Here is a 19,065-nt window from a genome sequence, read left to right as displayed (position 1 = left end):
GATCGCGTCTGTCTTGCGGCTTGGCTTTTGAGAGGCGCACGTTGAGACGTCGTGGTTATCCTGAGCCCGTCATTTCTACTCTCTTACAGGCACGCAAGACGTCCACCTCGGTCACGTATGTGTGGGTGTGGAAGGTCTTTGAGGAGTGGTGTGTATCCCACGATATCCAGTCGACCCAGGCCTCTGTGGCTCAGATTCTCTCCTTTCTCCAGGCAGGCTTAGACTTGGGTCTGGCATGTAATTCGCTCCGGGTACAGGTGGCGGCTTTGGGCGCTTTCCTTCAGGAGGGTAGCAATATTTTGCTGTCATCTCATCCGGATATCGTCTGCTTTCTGAAGGGGGTGAGAGATTTGAAGCCTCCGATCCGTCCTCCGTGTCCGTCGAGGAACTTGAACCTGGTCCTCCGAGCTCTCTGCGGTCCTCCCTTAGAGCCCTTACAAACAGCCACGGTCAAAGATGTTACGCTCAAGACTGTTTCCTGGTAGCGATCAGCTCGGCGCGGAGGATCTCCGAACTGCAGGCTTTTTCTTGCCGGGAGCCATATCTCCGGTTTGCGGCGAATGGGGTCTCTATCCGCACCGTACCATCCTTTATACCCAAGGTAGTTTCGGCTTTTCACCTCAACCAATCGGTGGAACTGCCCTCGTTTCCTTCGGCTGGTTCGGGGGATCTGCACAAATTGACGTGCGACGATGTCTCATGCACTACCTGGAGCTCACAAATGATTTCCGTCTGTCGGATCACTACTTCGTCCTTTCGTCCGGCCCGAGGAAAGGTTGTATGGCTTCCAAGCAGTCCATCGCTCGCTGGTTAAAGGGGGCGATTGTAGCGGCTTATATTGGAATGGGTAAGCCTCCTCCATTGACTGTCGAGGCTCATTCGCTCCGGGCTCAAGCAACATCTTGGGCGGAGGGCACATTGGTTTCGGCCCAAGAGATATGTAGGGCGGCCACTTGGAAGTCGCTCCATACTTTTGCGAAACATTATCGCCTGGACGTGCGGGCCCCGGCGGGCGGGCTCTTTGGGGACGGGGTCATTCGCGCAGGGCTGTCCTCGGCCCACCCATGAGGGGGAAGCTTTGGTACATCCCACCGTCTGGACTGATCCTGGTACGTACAGGGAAAAGAAAATTATTCCTTACCTCGTTAAATTTCGTTCCTGTAGTACCATGGATCAGTCCAGACCCCTCCCTGTGGCTGGGGTTATTAAGGTGGGACATCCCTGCTTTCCCTTCTTGAGGTTTCCAAAATTTTGTCTCTGGCTGACAGTTATGCCTGCAAGTTCACTGTTCAGCCCTGGCTTACCGGATTTAGTTACGGCTGGACCTCTCAGCCATTGTGTTTTCAAATTGCGTACTTGATCCCTCGGTGGTAGTCTCTTCTCTTCTGGGCTTTGCTAGTCTAGATACTGACGTTTGAGGCAGGGGAGGGGAGATTATATAGGACCTCCCCCGGAAGTTTTGGTTCTGACTCCATCTGCTGGACTGATCCATGGTACTACAGGAACGAAAATTAGCGAGGTAAGGAATAATTTTCTTCTCAGTCATATAGGGTTTGTATGACCCTCCAAAATTTGCGTGTAGAATATCTAGTTAACCCTTTTAAATGTTGGATTCAAATTTTCTGAAATTTTTTCTGGACTCCGATAAAGCCGTAGGGTTGATAGAAAATGTATTGCTTTGGTGTTATAAGGACTTTTTGACCAGGCTTCCTAAACCTTTCCTATTGAGCCCCACTGCAAGTCAGGTTTTCAGAATATCCACAATAAATATACACGAATGCACATAATCAAGGTGTCCAAGGTATGTAAATTATTCATGAACAGTGATTAAAAATTCCTCCATGGCTTACTTGCCAAGATAGAAATGTACACATTACGTATTGTTCTTGTGTCCCTCTCCCATGCCCACTGTACTCCTTTCTCCACCTCCCCCCTCCCCTCACTCTCTCCACCATGTGGCCCTGCTGCTGCATACTGCATCTGGCTTCTCTGGGTCCTTGTGCAGATATGCTTGCCAGTTGTGAAAATTCGAAACCTTGCTGATGCATATTCACTGTGGATATCCTGAAATCTTGACTTTTGGGATCGCCAAAACAGGTTTGAGAAGCTCTGTTCTATTATATAGCAATGGAATATATTACTTTGCTTGTCTGTAAAATGTGCTCTGGACTCTGTTTTAGTTACCTCCGGAATTTGCCCATCCTTACAGAAGAACAAAAAACAAATTTTACCCACATTGAAGACTTGATGAAAAAAGAATTCATAGGTCAGCAGCTCATTCTCATTGTAGGTTGCTTGGATACTAGTGAAGAAGGAGGAAGGTAGGTAAAAATGACATATTGATTAATACCTATTTATTGAAACTGGCTATTCAACTTTATTATAGAGGTTTACCTACTCATTTTAGTCTTTAAAAGTTGAAGCTGCTTGCTTAGGTAAAAAAAAAATTAGATTTTAAGTATAGAACATTTGAAATGCTTTTAGTTTGTCTAAACTTGGAATTGGAACCCCAGTATCTGAAGACTAGATTATGGCCAACGTAATACTGATTTTTTTTTTTTTTTAAAAGGTGGTGCTACGGGAAACTAAAGGTCAGTGAGTCAGATGTTAGCACTGGGCAAAATGGTGAAAGCTATTCTTAAAAACAAAATTGGCCATGTAGACAGACTTGGCTTAATGGGCAAGAGCCAACATAGTTTTCTTAGTGTCCAGATAGATGAATTCAGAACCAATAGGTTATGCACCTCTACTAGCAGGTGGAGACTGAGCAAAGCTGAAATCACAGGATGTATACCCTGAAGTGACATCAGCCTGCTAGTATTCTCCATCTTCATCAGATGGTAGACACTCATCTCCCTACTAGGGATTGCTTAACGTTTTAGTAGGAGAAAGAAAGAAGGACATTTAATTTGCCCCCGTCTCCTGCAGTGTTACCAAATGGTCCGTCCCTGAGTTGAGAATTCCTAAGGTGATTCCCGTGGTCCCTCAGATGAGTGCCTTGGTCCAGTAGCTGTTTTTTTTCAGCCGGCGTGGACTTATCTGTTGAAATAGCTGAAAGGCAGCGGGTGCAGGAAGCAGAGTACGGCAGTTATGGTACATGCCCTGCCCCCCCCCCCCCCCCGCAGCTGGAGACCATCTCTGTGCTCAGCCAGGACAGGCTTAGCTCAAGTAAAGCTTAATAACTAAACAAAAAACAGAACAGAGGAGGATTTTAATAGGGCTTCCTCCGGTCTTTGTGCTCGGCATGCCAATCTGACATTATTCCTGCCCCCAAAGGAGATTAATGGACATGGGCAGCCTGGTGGGTTGAGCAGCTCTTTTGGGATAGGCTCTGCTCTTAGGCTTTTCTCTGTGCGCTGTGTGGTAGGCTGTAGTGGTGTTTTCGCACCTTTTCCTTTGCGTTAGGCTGCCCTCTTCATGACAGTCTGTTTATGCGGCAGATTGTCTGTGCGTCCAGATTGTGCATCCAAATTTTGGATGATTACTTGATCGCCTGCTTGGGTGTCCAGGTGGTGGAGGCGTCTGTTAGGCATATCCTTACCTGTGTGCATAATCTGAGCTGCTTTGGGAGCACCCTGTATTTTGGGCACTCATCAAGCTCAGGGTTGTGTGCCTAAGTTTGGGACGCTTATATTTTATAGCACAAATTCAGCTGGTCGCACATTCTTCAGTCGTCTGTTAAGTGTACTGACAGACTGATGGCACCTATAGCTAAGAAACCTAAGCGCCATTCCCACTGTGCTGCCTGTCATATTTAGTCATCTCAGCCTGACATTTCCTCTAACTTGTGCCAGCGTTGATTTTACTAAACCCAGTTCTTCCTAGTCTGAGAGCCTGGATAAAGACATGTCAGAAGGGGCACCTGACCTTGGAACTCCCTTAACTGGTTTGTCAACGGGGGAATATAGCTCACTGGGCACAGGACAGGTGCCTTCTGGTTTTGCCATATATCCTTCTCTTGTCCTTTTCTTAGGTGGAATTTTTTCAAGGATTGCAATCCTTTCTTCAGGCACAGTCCTCAGCCCCGACCAAGCTTGCCAGGTCAGAGTTGCAGCTGGTGACCTCCCACATGCCTGGTACTTCTGTTAAGCACCGGAGTACATCTAGAACGACTGCCGGCTTCCTGATAGGGATTCAGATGGCATGGATGATGAGACTGATCCTTGCTGTCTGGAGGATGGGGAAATTCTTCCAGGACCCTTGGTTACACGCATCTCAAAGATATAGTTGCACTGGAGAATGTACAGAGAAGGGTGACCAAAATGATAAAGGGGATGGAACAGCTCCCCTATAAGGAAAGGCTGAAGAGGTTAGGGCTGTTCAGCTTGGAGAAGAGATAGCTGAGGGGGGATATGATAGAGGTCTTTAAAATCATGAGAGGTCTTGAACAAGTACATGTGAATCTGTTATTTACACTTTTGGAAAATAGAAGGACTAGGGGGGCACTCCATGCAGTCAGCAAATAGAACATTTAAGACTAATCAGAGAAAATTCTTTTTCACTCAATGCACAATTAAGCTCTAGAATTTGTTGCCAGAGGAAGTGGTTAGTGCAATTAGTGTAGATGGGTTTAAAAAAGGTTTGGATAAGTTCTTGGAGGAGAAGCCCTTTAACTGCTATTAATCAAGTTGACTTAGGGAATGGCCTCTATTACTAGCATCAGTAGCATGGGATCTTCTTAGTGTTTGGGTACTTGCCAGGTTCTTGTAGCCTGGTTTGGCCTCTCTCGGAAACAGGATGCTGGGCTAGATGGACCCTTGGTTTGACCCAGCATGGTAATTTCTTATATATTGGTACTTTTGGACTTATCGGCGGCCTTTGATACGGGCGATCACGAATTATTGTTAACAAGACTTTCAGAAATTGGTTTAGTTGATGTAACGTTAAAATGGTTTAGGTCTTTTTTAGAAAACAGGTCATTTGCAGTCAAAATAAATGATGATTTTTCTGAAACTATTAAATTGACGACAGGTGTTCCCCAGGGCTCAGCATTATCGGCCACATTGTTTAATGTTTATTTACTCCCCCTGTGCCATCTGTTAACGGGTCTTAATCTAATTTATTTTGTGTACGCTGATGATATTCAGATTTTGTTTCCTATTGAGAAAGATGTTGAGACTTGCAAATTGATAAAAATGTACTTAGAAATAATTAGACAAGTTTTAACACAATTGAAATTAATTTGGAATTTAGAGAAAACTGTTTTTATCATTTTAGAGAGGAAAAGGAGAAATGATGAAAGAAAGCCAAGCTTAAATATTGATAATAAGATCGAAATAGTAAACATTACAAGAAATTTGGGTTTTTATGTCGACACAGAATTTAATGGGCAAGCACATATCGCCAAGAAAGTGAAGGAAGGTTATTATAAATTAATGATGTTGAAACGTCTTAAACCTTTGCTTTCCCAAAACAATTTTAGAACAGTATTACAGGCCCTGATATTTACAGGACTAGACTACTGCAACGCAATGTTACTGGGCTTGCCAAAAAGTACTTTACGACCTTTGCAGATTTTACAAAATACCGCCGCACGTATATTAACGAATACAAGAAAGAGGGATCATATCACTCCAATTTTGAAAGAATTACATTGGCTCCCGATTGAACAGAGGATAATCTTTAAAGCTTTATGCATTATCCACAAGATTCTGTATGGAGAAGGGACAGACTGGCTGAACGCAGCAATAAGATTACACATACCACAATGTAATTTGAGATCATCAAACAAAGGTCTTCTCGTGATTCCGAATATTAAATCTGCCCACTTATGCGAAGTCAGGGAGCGAGCACTATCAATCGCGGGCCCCAAATACTGGAATGAAATGCCCACTAACCTGAGACTACAGCAAGACAAGAAGAAATTTAGGAAAGATCTGAAAACATGGTTATTCCAGCGAGCATTTGATGCGGAATAAATGGCAGGGTTCCCACGAAAGCAAGTAGAATCTCTTGAAGGGCAGCACCTTTATTTTATTTTATTCTATTTTTAATTATCTTAACCATATCTGTAAGTTATAATTTTATACTCCTAGGTTTTATAATTCATATTTAGATGGCATTTTAGAAGTTTTAATTAATTTACTGTCTTTTAGTGAATTTATATTTGAGAAATTGTAATTTTTCCTTTCTCTCTATGTTAATGTAATGTAGAAATTGTGAACCGTAGAGATGGACTTTGTCTAATCAACGGTATATAAAAACTGTTTAAATAAAATAATAAATGTTCTTACGACTGGACTCGTATAGGACTATGTTGCGGTTTTTTCATAGAGATGACTTTTGGGCTCTGATTTCTCAGGCATTAAAGATGCTGGGAGTACTTTGGGCTGATTCCATGTCTGAGCAAAAGAAGAATCCCATTGTCTTATTTATTTATTTATTTGAATGCTTTTCTATACCAAAGTTTGGTGTAAAGCCTCTTGTGTTTTTTTCCCCTGTTATGGTGGCCATTCAGGAATTGCTTGATCTTGAATAGGGTGCCCCGGAGGCTAATTTCAAAGGGAATCGAGTCTTGGAAGGCCTGTAAACCCTGGATCCAGTGGTGAGAGAGCGGTTGCATTTTCTGAATGTGGATGTGCTTGTGTCTGCCATCTCCAATCGGATGACTATCTCCATGGGGGGAGGAACGGCCTTGAAGGATGCGCATGATAGGATTGAGACCATCCTTAAGCAAGCATTTGAAGCAGTGGCAATGATCTTGCAGATAGCTTCTTGTTCCCTGGTGGCTTGCTCCTGTTTACTTCTCTCTCAGGAGGTTGATGATTCTGGAATGAATTCTAGGGCATTTATGGAGGCAGCAGCTGCCTTTTTGGCAGATGTGTGCTGCGACTTAGTCCGAACTTTAGCCAGAGGGGTGGCTTCAGTAATTGTGGCCTGGTGTCAGTTGTGGCTGAGAAATTGGTTGGGCGATACAGCCTCCAAGGCTAACCTATGAAGTTACCCTTTAAATGATCACTCTTGTTTGAGTGAGTTGGAGAAAATGGCCAATGAGTGGGGCGAGTCCTCGGTTCTTCGATTGGCGGAGGATAAGCAGACGCTGCACTCCTTTGGCATATGAAGTCGTGCTAGGGGATCCTAGCGTTTTTGACCCTACAGAGTAGTGGCCTTTCAGGGGACTCAACCTTTTGGTAGTTCTCAGTCCTTTCGTCCCAGACAGTTCAGATGGGGCGCAGGCACGGGTAGCAGAACCTCCCAATGAAGGTGTGCCAACCCACCTCCAGGAACAAGAGATAAGGGTTCGCCTCTCTTATCGGAAGTGGGTCGAAATCACGTCAGTGGATCTTGGAGGTGATATGAAATGTATATACGCTGGAGCTTTGCACGTTCTTTGGGACGTGTCATGGTGTCTCTTGCCACTTCCCGCAGATGAGACAGGTGGTGGAGTATACTTTGTCAAGGCTCCTCAGTGTAAGGGCTGTAGTTAGAGTACCCACATTTCAGGAAAATACTGGTGGATTTTCCATTATTTTCATTGTGCCCAAGAAGGAGGGCTCTTTTTGTCCCATCCTGGATCTTAGTGGGGTGAACCATCATTTGCAAGTGATTCATTTTCGCATGAAAACATTCTGCTTGGTGATAATGGCCGTGCAGTCAGGGAAATTTCTGATCTCCTTGGATCTGTCTGAGACATACCTGCATATTCCCATCCAGCTACAACACAGTTTTCTGCAATTCGTGGTTTTGGGTCATGATTATCAGTTACAAGCACTGCCTTTTGGTCTGGCCACTGCACCCAGAACTTTTTTCCAAGTTTATGTTGGTGGTGGCGGCAGAGTTGAGAGAGAATGGGATCCTGGTACACCCGTTCTTAAGTCGACTGGTTGATTCGGGTCAAGTCTCTGGATGAGAGCCTCCTAGTACACCCCTTGAAAAAGCCACAACACAAGAAGACCAGATGACAAAACCAGAACAGACAACGCTGAAAATGGACAACAAACATAATGAACCCGAAATACTGCCTATCAAAACCTGCCTCAACAAAGGTAAATATGGGAAATCTTACTCAAATAATCACAGAAAAAGACACATGACACACAAAACCAAGAAAACCACATCCAATAATTGCATACAAATAAAGACCAACACCACCACAAACAATACTATTTCAAGTAATTTAGTAATGATAACCTTCCTACTAGTTAATGCACAATCTATCACCAAAAAATTCCCGATTATCAGACTTACTTTACGACGCAAAACCAAGCTTTATAGCGATTACAGAATCATGTCTAAAGAAATCTGACATTGTATTAAAGAACTAAATAGCGCACACAAACTATGATGTCTTCTCAATCCCCATAATAAACACAAGAGGGGGGGATTACTCCTTTATAATTGAAAAAAAAGTTTAAATGCAAACTAATCCCGATAACACCCCCCAGAAACTATGAAATTGCACTATTTGAAACCAATAACCTACAAATCTGCTTATTATAATGCCCCCAAGCCTTCTAGAATTAAACATCTCCCCACTAATTGAATTTCTAACAACGCACCTAAAAACTTCAAAACCCACCATTGTACTAGGCGACTTCAACCTACATATGGACTCAAATCCATTATCAAATAACTGCCAAACACTATTAGATTTTATGACAGCACTAAGTTTCACACTAACTACCAAAGAGCCAACCCACAAAGCCGGACACTCACTCGACTTATCATTTATTAACCAAAACTACTTAGAACACATTAATACAGACTACACTCAGATCCCCTGGTTGGACCACTTTCTCATACAATCCACCGTCAAAGGCACAAAACAACAAGCAGCAATAAAAAAGAGAGCCCTATGAATTCAAATATCACCCTCCTTTCAACATAGAAACACTGAAAGACAAATTAGAAGTAAAACTAACTGAAATGGATTACACTAACTGCCACTCCGCAATTACGTCATGGTTGCAAACCACTAAGAATCTAGCTGATGAGAGAAACCCAATAAAAAACATCAAAATAAAAGAAACCAAAGAAACAAATCAATGGCAGAATTAAAAGATAAAGGAAACCAAAAGAAATCTAAGAAAAAAAGAAAAAGAATGGAGGAAAACCAAAACAAATGAAAACCTAACTAAATACAGAAAATACCTCTGGCATACTATAAACAAATAATCCTTGACACAAAGAAACAATATTACAGTACTAAAATAGAAAAATTTGCAAATAACCCAAGAACACTTTTCAGCATTGTAAAAAAATCTCACCAATGATAAAACAGATACTCCCCAAAACTTACCAGAAAATAGATGTGATGAAATAGCTACATTCTTCAATGAAAAAATTATGAACCTAAAAAACAAGATTCCTAACACTACCAAACAAAACATTAAAATGCAAAAAAGAGATGTGAATCAATGGACAGAATTCAATGAAATCTCAGAACTAGAAGTCGAATCCATGCCAAAAAAAAAAAACAAAAAAACCCCGCCCCACATGCAGAAGACACTATACCAACCATGGACATAAAAAAAGTAGCCAGCACAGTATCCCCGATACTAACAAAGATTATCAATCTATCCTTAACAGAAGGAACCATGCCAGACTCACTAAAAGGGGCAATTGTAAAACCAATTCTAAAGAAGAAAAACAGTGATCCGAGCATTCTGAATAATTATAGGCCAGTATCTAACTTACCACTGATCACAAAATTAATAGAAAAATCCATACAAAAACAGCTTGCTGAACACTTAGAGAATAACAATATCATATATCCATCACAACACGGTTTTCGCAAAAACTATAGTACAGAAACGCTACTACTCGCCCTTACAGATAACATCATGAGGCTTTGACAACGGTAAACGATACATATTGATGCTTGACCTATCAGCAGCATTTGATACTGTAAATCATAACATACTACTAAACAGATTAGAAGAAATAGGATTAAGTAACAAAACAATCGAATGGTGCCAATCATACCTAGATAAGAGATACTACCGAGTTCAAATAAGAGACGTAATGTCAAATAAAATAAACCTTCAAACAGGAGTCCCTCAGGGATCAGCCTTATCGGCTACCCTATTCAACATATACTTACTACCGTTATGTCACCTACTAGCTGGTCTAAGCATCTCACACTACATTTATGCTGATGATATCCAAATAATCTTACCCATTGATGACACAATTGAAAAGACACTGAACATAGCAAACATGTATCTGGACATCATCAAACAATTACTAAACCAGATGGAATTAGTGATTAACATAGAGAAAACAGAATTCCTACTCTTGGAACGCAAAAACATTGAAATCGTCCAAAACCCTATCATACTCAAAAACAACCAAAAAATTAAACTTACAGAGAAAGTGAGAAACCTTGGAGTGATAATTGACACTGAACTTAACCTAAAACAACACATATCATTAAAAGTAAGGGAAGGATACGCCAAACTCATGACCCTTAGAAGACTAAAACCTCTACTTACAACAAATAACTTCTGTTCAGTGTTACAATCTCTAATTTTTGCTAGCACTGATTACTGTAACGCCCTCCTACTTGGATTACCATACACAACGATTAGACCACTCCAAATAATGCAGAACACGGCTGCTAGAATTCTAACTGGTAAAAGTAAGAGAGACCACATCACTGAAACCCTAATGGAATTACACTGGTTACCCATCGAGCAAAGAATACATTATAAAACCCTATGCACCATACATAAATTAATACATGATGAAAAAGCCGATTGGCTGAATACAGCCCTCCGCGTACATGTCCCTAACAGAAACCTGAGATCAGCAAATAAAGCTTTACTAACCATCCCCTCAATTAAAACAGCTAAACTAACCCAAGTAAGGGATAGAGCTCTTTCCTTAGCAGGTCCTATGCTATGGAATGCCATGCCTGTCTAGATCCGCTTACAAAGAGACATCAAAACCTTCAGAAAACATTTAAAAACATGGCTATTTAAACAAGCATACAACAAAGAGAAGGGAGAGTAGAGCACAGGGAAAAGAAAAGCGATCTGCAGAACACTCAAACACACTACCCCAATCTACACCGGTATATTTCTACATTTAATTTTTAAATGTGTTTTAAATATGTTTGCTCACCACCACAGAATAAGATTGTATAAGCTCTCATTTTTTTAAAACCTGTTACAATAAAGAATGGACATGATATAACACATCCAATTATGAGTAATTATAACAAACTATGTTACCGTAAAGTTTTGGCACTTGTTTAGCCATATAATCTATTATGTTTCCAATATAAATATTTGTACCTTATTGTAAACAGTTATGATGGTACCTATCTTAATGATGGTATAGAAAAGTTTTTAAATAAATAGTGATGCGCAAGGTGATCTCCTTGGTTGGGTGGTGAATCTGGCCAAGAGCAGTCTTCAGCCATTCCAGTCGCTAGAGTATCTCTGGGTTCGGTTTGACACAAAGCAGGGCAGGGTTTTCCTGCCAGAGGGGCGTATTCAGAAGTTGTTGGTGCAGGTGCGTCTGAACACAATATGCCCAACAGTGTGGTCCTATCTACAGGTGCTTGGTTTGATGGCTGTGACCCTGGAACTGGTGCCATGGGTGAGGGCGCATATTCATCCTCTTCAGTGCTCCCTGCTGTCTCTTTGGAGCCCACAGACTCAGGACTATTCGATTCGGCTCCACCTGCCGATGGAGATCTGCTCTCAACTATGGTGGTGGTTACTAGCAGATCTAAGGGTGGTGGGGGGGGGGATTCCCTAAATTCACCGGACTGCCTAGTACATACAACAGATGAGAGCCTCCAGGGTTGGGGAGCTCACTGTCAGGAACTGATAGCACAAGGGTGCTGGAGTGCAGGAGTGTTCTCTGGAACAGCAATTGACTGGAAGCCCAGGCGGTCCAGTTGGCTTGTTTATAGTTCTGCAACAGGTTGCAGGGTCGAGCAGTCTGGATAATGTCAGACAATGCAACGACAGTGGCTTACATCAGTTGGCAGGGAGGAACCAAGAACCAGCAAGTATCGCAGGAAATAGACCAACTTATGGAATGGGCGGAAGTGCATCTTCAGAAGATCTCAGCCTTGCACATTGCAGGAAAAGACAATGTAAGAGCAGACTTTCTCAGCAGGCAGAGTCTGGACCCAGGAGAATGAGTTATGTCAGATGAGGTATTTCAGCTAATAGTGGATCGCTGGTGTCTGCTGTTTCTGGATTTGCTGGTGACTTCTCACAGTGTGAAGATTCCTTGCTTCTTCAGTCGCAGGAGAGCTCCAAAAGTCATTAGGTATCAATGCTATCATGCAAGAATGCCTGGAGGACAAGTTACTGTATGCCTTTTCCCCCGTAACTCATGTTGGGCAGAATGGTTCGGAGGGTTGAGAGTCACAGAGGGATGGTGCTTATAGTGGCACCAGATTGGCCTAGGAGACCATGGTATGCAAATTTCGGAGGCTCCTGGTAGACTTCCCCCCTCTGGTTTCCGGCACACAGGGATCTGTTGTGGCAGGGGCCTGTTCTTCACACAGATACAACTCTATTTTGTCTTACGGTATGGCCCTTGAGAGGGCTCACTTGCTGAAGCATGGATATTCTGCTGTGGTGATTGCCACCTTTCTATATTTGGATTTGGCGAGTGTTTGAGGCTTGTTGTGAAGATCGAGGGGTGCTTCCTTATTTAGTTTAGATCTCTCTCATTTTGGAATTTTTGGAGGATGGATTGCATAAAGGGTTGGCCTTTAATTCCTTAAAGGTACAGGTAACAGCTCTTGCTTTTTTCAGGGGTCAAGTGAATGGCGGGACCCTTGTCAGCTCATCCAGTATGTGGCCCGTTTCTTGACAGGAGTGAAACATCTTCATCCTCCCTTGCGGTTACCAGTGCTCTTGTGGAGTCTTAATCTGAGTTTGGATTTCTTAGTGGGTCCTATGTTTTGACTGATTTATATTCTTTCCTTATGGTTGCTGACAATGGTGTTTATTGTGACAACTTGTTCTGTGCATAGAATATCCTTGCTGCTGGCCTTGTCTTGCCGAGAGCTGTTCCGTCGAGTGACTGCAGGGGTGATACAGCTGCGTACTGTTCCTTCCTTTTTGCCAAAAGTGGTCTCAAATTTTCACTTAAATCAGTCCATTTCCCTCTGGATAGGGAAAAATGCAGAGGAATGACACCTGTGTGGCCCTTAGATATCAAAAATATTGTGACATATCTGGAAGTTTCTAAATCTTTCTGGAAGATCGATCGCCTATTTGTCTTCCACAGTGGAAGTATACAGGGCAAGTAGGCTTCGCGGTCTACAATAGCTTGTTGGATTAAGGAGGTAGTCATGACTGTGTATGTGGATGCTGAAAAGCCATTATCTAGTCAGGTTAGGGCTAATTCCACTAGGGTGCAGGCAGTGTCATGGGCAGAGGTTAGATTATCTCTTGTCAATATTTGCCGAGCTGCCATGTGGTTGTCCTTACACACCTTTTCCAGGCATTATCATCTGGATATGCAGGCCCAGGAGGACGCAGCCTTTGCACGTGCTGTTTTGTGTGGACTTCGAGCAGCCTTCCGCCCTATTCGGGAGTAGCTTGGATACATCCCTCTGGTTCTGAATTCATCTGGATGCTAAGAAATGAGAAATGACTGACTTACCTGATAATTTCCTTTTCTCTAGACCAGACAGATGAATTCAACTTCCCACCTTTGGCTGCCGACCGGTTGTGCTATGTTGTTCCTGTGTAGCTATATGTTCCAGCGGTTACTGATCTTTAGACTAGTGTTGATATATTCTTTGAGCTCATTGTTTCCGGTTTACTGAGCACTGAAATGGTTATCTGTTGTTAGTCAAGTTTTTACTAATTTGTCCATAGTTGATTTTTTGAAGAGCATACTGGTAGGCTGATGTAAGCTTTGCTCCATCTTCGTCTGCTGGTAGAGGTGCATAACCCACTGGTTCTGAATTCACCTGTCTAGTCTAGAGAAAAGAAAATTATCAGATAAGTAGTAATTTCTCATTTGACTTTCAAATTTATTAGATTTTTTTTTTTAAGGTGGAAACAGAAAGAAGAGACAGGTTGGTAAAGTGTATTTGGATTTTCAGATTGCACTGGATAGTGCCTCATGAGAGACTCTTCAGGAAATTAAGAGGCAGTGTCCTGTTGTGGATTGGTAACTGGTTAAAAGAGAGGAAACGGAGGGTAGGCCTGGATGGTCAGTTTTCCAAATGGAGAGTGATTAATGGAGTAGCACAGGGATCTGTATTGGAACCAACACTGTTTAATAATGTAATTAGGAGAAAGAAATTCAAATTTATTACCAGCCACGTTGCTGTGTCCTGGGCCTGTAGATCCTGGAGCAGTGGTAAGTCCAGTGACTGGGGCCCAATATTTGTTGAGACCTGGGGGAGGGGGGGGGGGGATCAAAGGAGCGTGGTCCAAAGTTTAAAAAAAAAAAAAAAGAGCCCCGAGAGGAAGCATGTGCCTGTTAATGGTTGCAGTCATCCATGTTGTGCCAAAGAGCCACTGGAGTTTGGGGAGCTCCTTGTGGCATCGAGCAGCTAGAGGGGACAGTCTGGGCTGCTGGCAGATAGGGGCACCAGAGACCAACCAGTCTATTTCCTCCAGGCTGAGGATGCCTGGTTCCTCATTGTCTGCCTCGGCACTGGGGAAGGACCAGTCCAAGCCTCGAGGGAAGCCAAAGAGGAACCAGTGCTGGTCCCAGACTGTTCCATGCAGGGAGATGCACTAGCTTATGCAGTGATGCCCCCGAAGTGACATGCCGGGGGTCCGACATGGTCATGTTATTCCTTTTAGCTGTCACTTCTGCTCGCAGAGTTAGTGAGTTACAGGCCCTAGTCACCTATCCGCCTTACACTAAACTCCTGCAGGACCGGGCGGTACTCCGCACTCACCCTAAGTTTTTACCTAAGGTAGTTTCGGAGTTTCATATAAATCAATCCATCATACTACCTATTTTCTTTCCCAGGCCCCACTCCAACTCTGGGGAACAGACTCTGCATACCTTCGACTGTAAACGGGCTCTAGCATTCTATCTAGACCGTACAGTTGCCCACAGGAAAAGCACTCAATTATTCGTCTCTTTCCATCCCAACAAGTTAGGGCAACCTGTGGGTAAGCAGGCTCTTTCCTCCTGGTTGGCGGACTGCATCTCTTTTTGCTATCAGCAAGCAGGCATTCCTTTTCAAGATCGTGTTAAAGCACACTCTGTGAGGGCCATGGCGACGTCAGTGGCACACCTTCGCTTGGTGCCGCTTCCTGACATTTGCAGGGCTGCCACCTGGAGTTCTCTCCATACATTTGCAGCCCACTACTGCCTGGACAAAGCCGGAAGACAGGATTCCATCTTCGGCCAATCTGTCCTGCGTAACCTTTTTCCAACATGACGTACCAACACCCTTCCGCCTACCCGGTGGGGTGCGGATGTCCTTCCCAAATTCCACCCCAGTTGTTGTGCCTGTTGCACGCTGTTGGGTACATTTTGGTGCACGTTCAGACATCCTCAGCTCGGTATTCACCCATTTGTGAGGACTACCATCCTGCTTGTCCTGTGAGAAAGCAAATGTTGCTTACCTGATGTAACAGGTGTTCTCACAGGACAGCAGGATGTTAGTCCTCACGAAACCCGCCCGCCACCCCGTGGTGTTGGGTTAGTTTTCTTATTTTATTTTTCGGCACTGCCTGTAGCTTTGAAACAAGACTGAAGGGGGACCCCTGCTGGCTGCAGGGTTGGTGCCATGCTGGGCATGCCCAGTAGGGGCCAGTCAAAGTTCTGGAAACCTTGACAGACGTTTTCCGTGATTGGGCTCCATCCTGATGATGTCACCCATTTGTGAGGACTAACATCCTGCTGTCCTGTGAGAACACCTGTTACATCAGGTAAGCAACATTTGCTTTACCTCACTCATCTTATTTTTCCAGATCATTTATAAATATATTAAAAATTAAGGGTCCCAATACAGATCCCGGAGGCACTCCACTGCCCACTCCCTTCCACTGAGAAAATTGTCCATTTAATCCTACTCTTGGTTTCCTGCTCTTAGCCAGTTTGTAATCCATGAAAGGACATCGCCACCTATCCCATGACTTTTTACTTTTCCTAGAAGCCTCTCATGAGGAACTTTGTCAAACGCCTTCTGAAAATCCAAGTACATTACATCTACCGGTTCACCTTTATCCACATGTTTATTAACTCCTTCAAAAAAGTGAAGCAGTTTTGTGAGGCAAGACTTGCCTTGGGTAAAGTCATGCTGACTTTGTTCCATTAAACCATGTCTTTCTATATGTTCTGTGATTTGATATTTAGAACACTTTCCACTATTTTTCCTGGCATTGAAGTCAGGCTAACCGGTCTGTAGTTTCCCGGATCGTCCCTGGAGCCCTTTTTAAATATTGGGGTTACATTAGCTATCCTCCAATCTTCAGGTACAATGGATGATTTTAATGATGGGTTACAAATTTTTACTAATAGGTCTGAAATTTCATTTTTCAGTTCCTTCAGAACTCTGGGGTGTATATCATCCGGTCCAGGTGATTTACTACTCTTCAGTTTGTCTATCAGGCCTACCACATCTTCTAGGTGCATTGAGTGAAAAATAACTTTCTCCAATTAGTTTTAAATGTGCTATATGCTAACTTCGTGGAGTGCCCCGTATCCTATTTGAAAGAGTAAATAACCGATTCACATTTATCCATTCTAGATGTCTCATGATTTTAAACACCCCTATCACATCCTCCCTTAGCCATCTCTTCTTCAAGCTGAACAGCCCCAACAGTGACTGCAGATGCCCTCCATCCCTGAATCCAGATACAGTCTCTGTGCTCAGCCTCTAAACGCTGAGCTCTTTTAAGTTTTCAAAACAAAAAAAAAAGGAAAAGAAAAACAACTTTACCTATAGAAGACAGGTGGTTTCTAGGCCTTCGATTTTCCTGCTTGGTGAGCCATTCCACCAACGTTCCCACTTATTTGTTTTGTATGTTCCCAGAATTTTTTCTTTGTTTCAAATGAAAAAATCCATTGGTTGACTTGTTTTCCATTAAAAGCAATGCTTCCTGTTTTTGTGTTCCAAAATTGGAGTTTTCTAATGAAATATGCTGGTAGACAGAAGGGGGAAGAACAGTCCAGGACACTAAGACTTTGTCAAAGTGGTACCAAAATTGGTATGAATAGCCTGGGCCATCATGACAGGGCAACATAGTCCAGTGAGAGGCAGCCACCATCATAAGGCACCATGAGAGAAGCAAAGCAACAGGAAGAACAGAAAACCCCAAGGCTTCAAAAGAGGAGTAAAAGGTTCCACCATTGGTATGGACAGCTTAATGCAATAAAAGAGGTGGAAAGCAGCAGAAAGAGTGGTGTGAACAGCCCAAGGCACCATTAAAGGGGAACAGAACACCAAAGGTAACACTGGTAAACAAAGTTTTTGTTTCCTTCAGGTTTTTTGGTGTTCCAAATAGATTTTTTTGATGCTGATCACAGATATTACTTCAAAATTTGTACATCACGTAATGTTTTTGAGAAATGGCCAATTTTGTTACAATAATTGTGAAATTTTAAAATATAATCTCACATACATATTTTTTTTGCTGGACAATAGTTTTTATGATTTTTAAAATTCATGTCATATTCTTGACGCCCATAAGCAACGTAGCATGTAACAGACTAACATTTTTTTAAAATACACAGAGAAACTCTGCCTGGTCATGCCACAAACTTGCTCGAGCAAGCCCCAGCTTGGCTGCAAGATTTCAACTTGTTTCCATGATGACGCAGCCTTATTTAAGCAGCAGCAATTAGTAGTCCTATGCAACGTCTGTGTGAATGAGCGAATCGTATTGCTAAAACTGAGTTTAAAGCTTGTGGATTTAATTTCAAATGCTTTATGAAATGTCGCGCCAATGTCGTAATAGCTGTGACATGTTTGTTACATCTGTGGTGAGTTTACTCTGAAAGCACGGAAAAGGAGTATGACTGCACTCATTAAGAAGGCATACGAGTTATATTTTGGGTGCAAAATTAGTGACCAGAACAGTGCATGGGCTCCTCATATGTTGCGCATCTTGCGCCAGTAGTCTGCGAGCTTGGCTGAAAGGTGTGCGACCATCCATGCTGTTTGCCATCCCAATAATATGGAGGGAACAGAAAGATTATATAACTGACTGTTACTTCTGCATGATGAATGTGTCAGGATACTCATCAAAGAACAGGAAGTTTGAGTACCCTAACCTTGCACCAGCAATGAGACCAGTGCTGCATGATGACAGTCTTCCTGTTCCAAAACCGCCAGAGGTGTGGACACATTTATTTATTTAAAAACTTTTATATACCGATGTTCATAGACCTATCACATCGGTTTACAGGTAACAGGGGAGTAATATTTGATGAGGAGGTAGGCAATGATAGCGAGCCGTCGCAGATGGAAGCTGTGGCTGATCCTGACTTTGTGCCATCAACATCCAGCGATCCTCATTTAATATCTGTCAGAGCTGAATGATCTGGTCAGAAATTTGGCTTTATCGAAGAGTCAGGCAGAGCTGCTTGGGTCAAGGTTGCAAGGATGGAATCTTTTGTCATTTCAGTATTTCGCAGCCGTCATGGAGATTTGACGAAATATTTCAACCAAGTACACAGTCTGACTTTTTGCTGTGATATTAATGGATTGTTTTGTGCTCTCGGATGTGACCATGACCCATCAGATTGGCGACTGTTTATTAATTCATCATTCTTAAGTTTGAAGGCTGTTTTCCTGCACAACGGCAATATCTACCCATCAATACCTGTCAGACATGCTGTTCATATGAAAGAAACGTATGAACATGCAGCTTTTGCTGAACCACATTGAGTACTCAAGGTACAACTGGAATTTGTGTGGTGATCTCAAGGTAGTTTCAATTCTACTGGGTCTGCAGCTTGGTTACACCAAGTATTGTTGCTCTTCCTTTTTGAGTGGGGTAGTCGAGAAAGAGATTCGAATTACGTCAGAAAAGTCTGGCCTCTCTGCAAGAAGTTGGTTCCAGGGCAGAAGAATGTTGCACACGACGCATTGGTGGATCCAAGTACGATATTTCTTCCACCTTTGCACATCAAACTTGGGCTGATGAAAACCTTTGTTGAGGCAATGAA

At 42.9% G+C, this 19,065-nt stretch overlaps 1 protein-coding gene across 2 annotated transcripts in view; it reads left to right on the top strand.

Annotated features, from left to right (window-relative positions):
- Positions 1–19,065, top strand: part of NCAPG (non-SMC condensin I complex subunit G) — a 455,902-nt gene that overhangs the window by 116,080 nt on the left and 320,757 nt on the right. For both annotated transcript variants that reach the window (XM_029590425.1, XM_029590416.1), the window contains exon 9: positions 2,181–2,321. In XM_029590425.1, the coding sequence (XP_029446285.1) occupies positions 2,181–2,321 (141 nt within the window). The remainder of the gene's footprint in view (positions 1–2,180; positions 2,322–19,065) is intronic.

The sequence above is a fragment of the Rhinatrema bivittatum genome, chromosome 1, assembly GCF_901001135.1.
Source record: "Rhinatrema bivittatum chromosome 1, aRhiBiv1.1, whole genome shotgun sequence".
Taxonomy (NCBI): domain Eukaryota; kingdom Metazoa; phylum Chordata; class Amphibia; order Gymnophiona; family Rhinatrematidae; genus Rhinatrema; species Rhinatrema bivittatum.
Note: the sequence above shows the minus strand (reverse complement) of the source record. Positions and strands in the feature narration are given on the sequence as shown.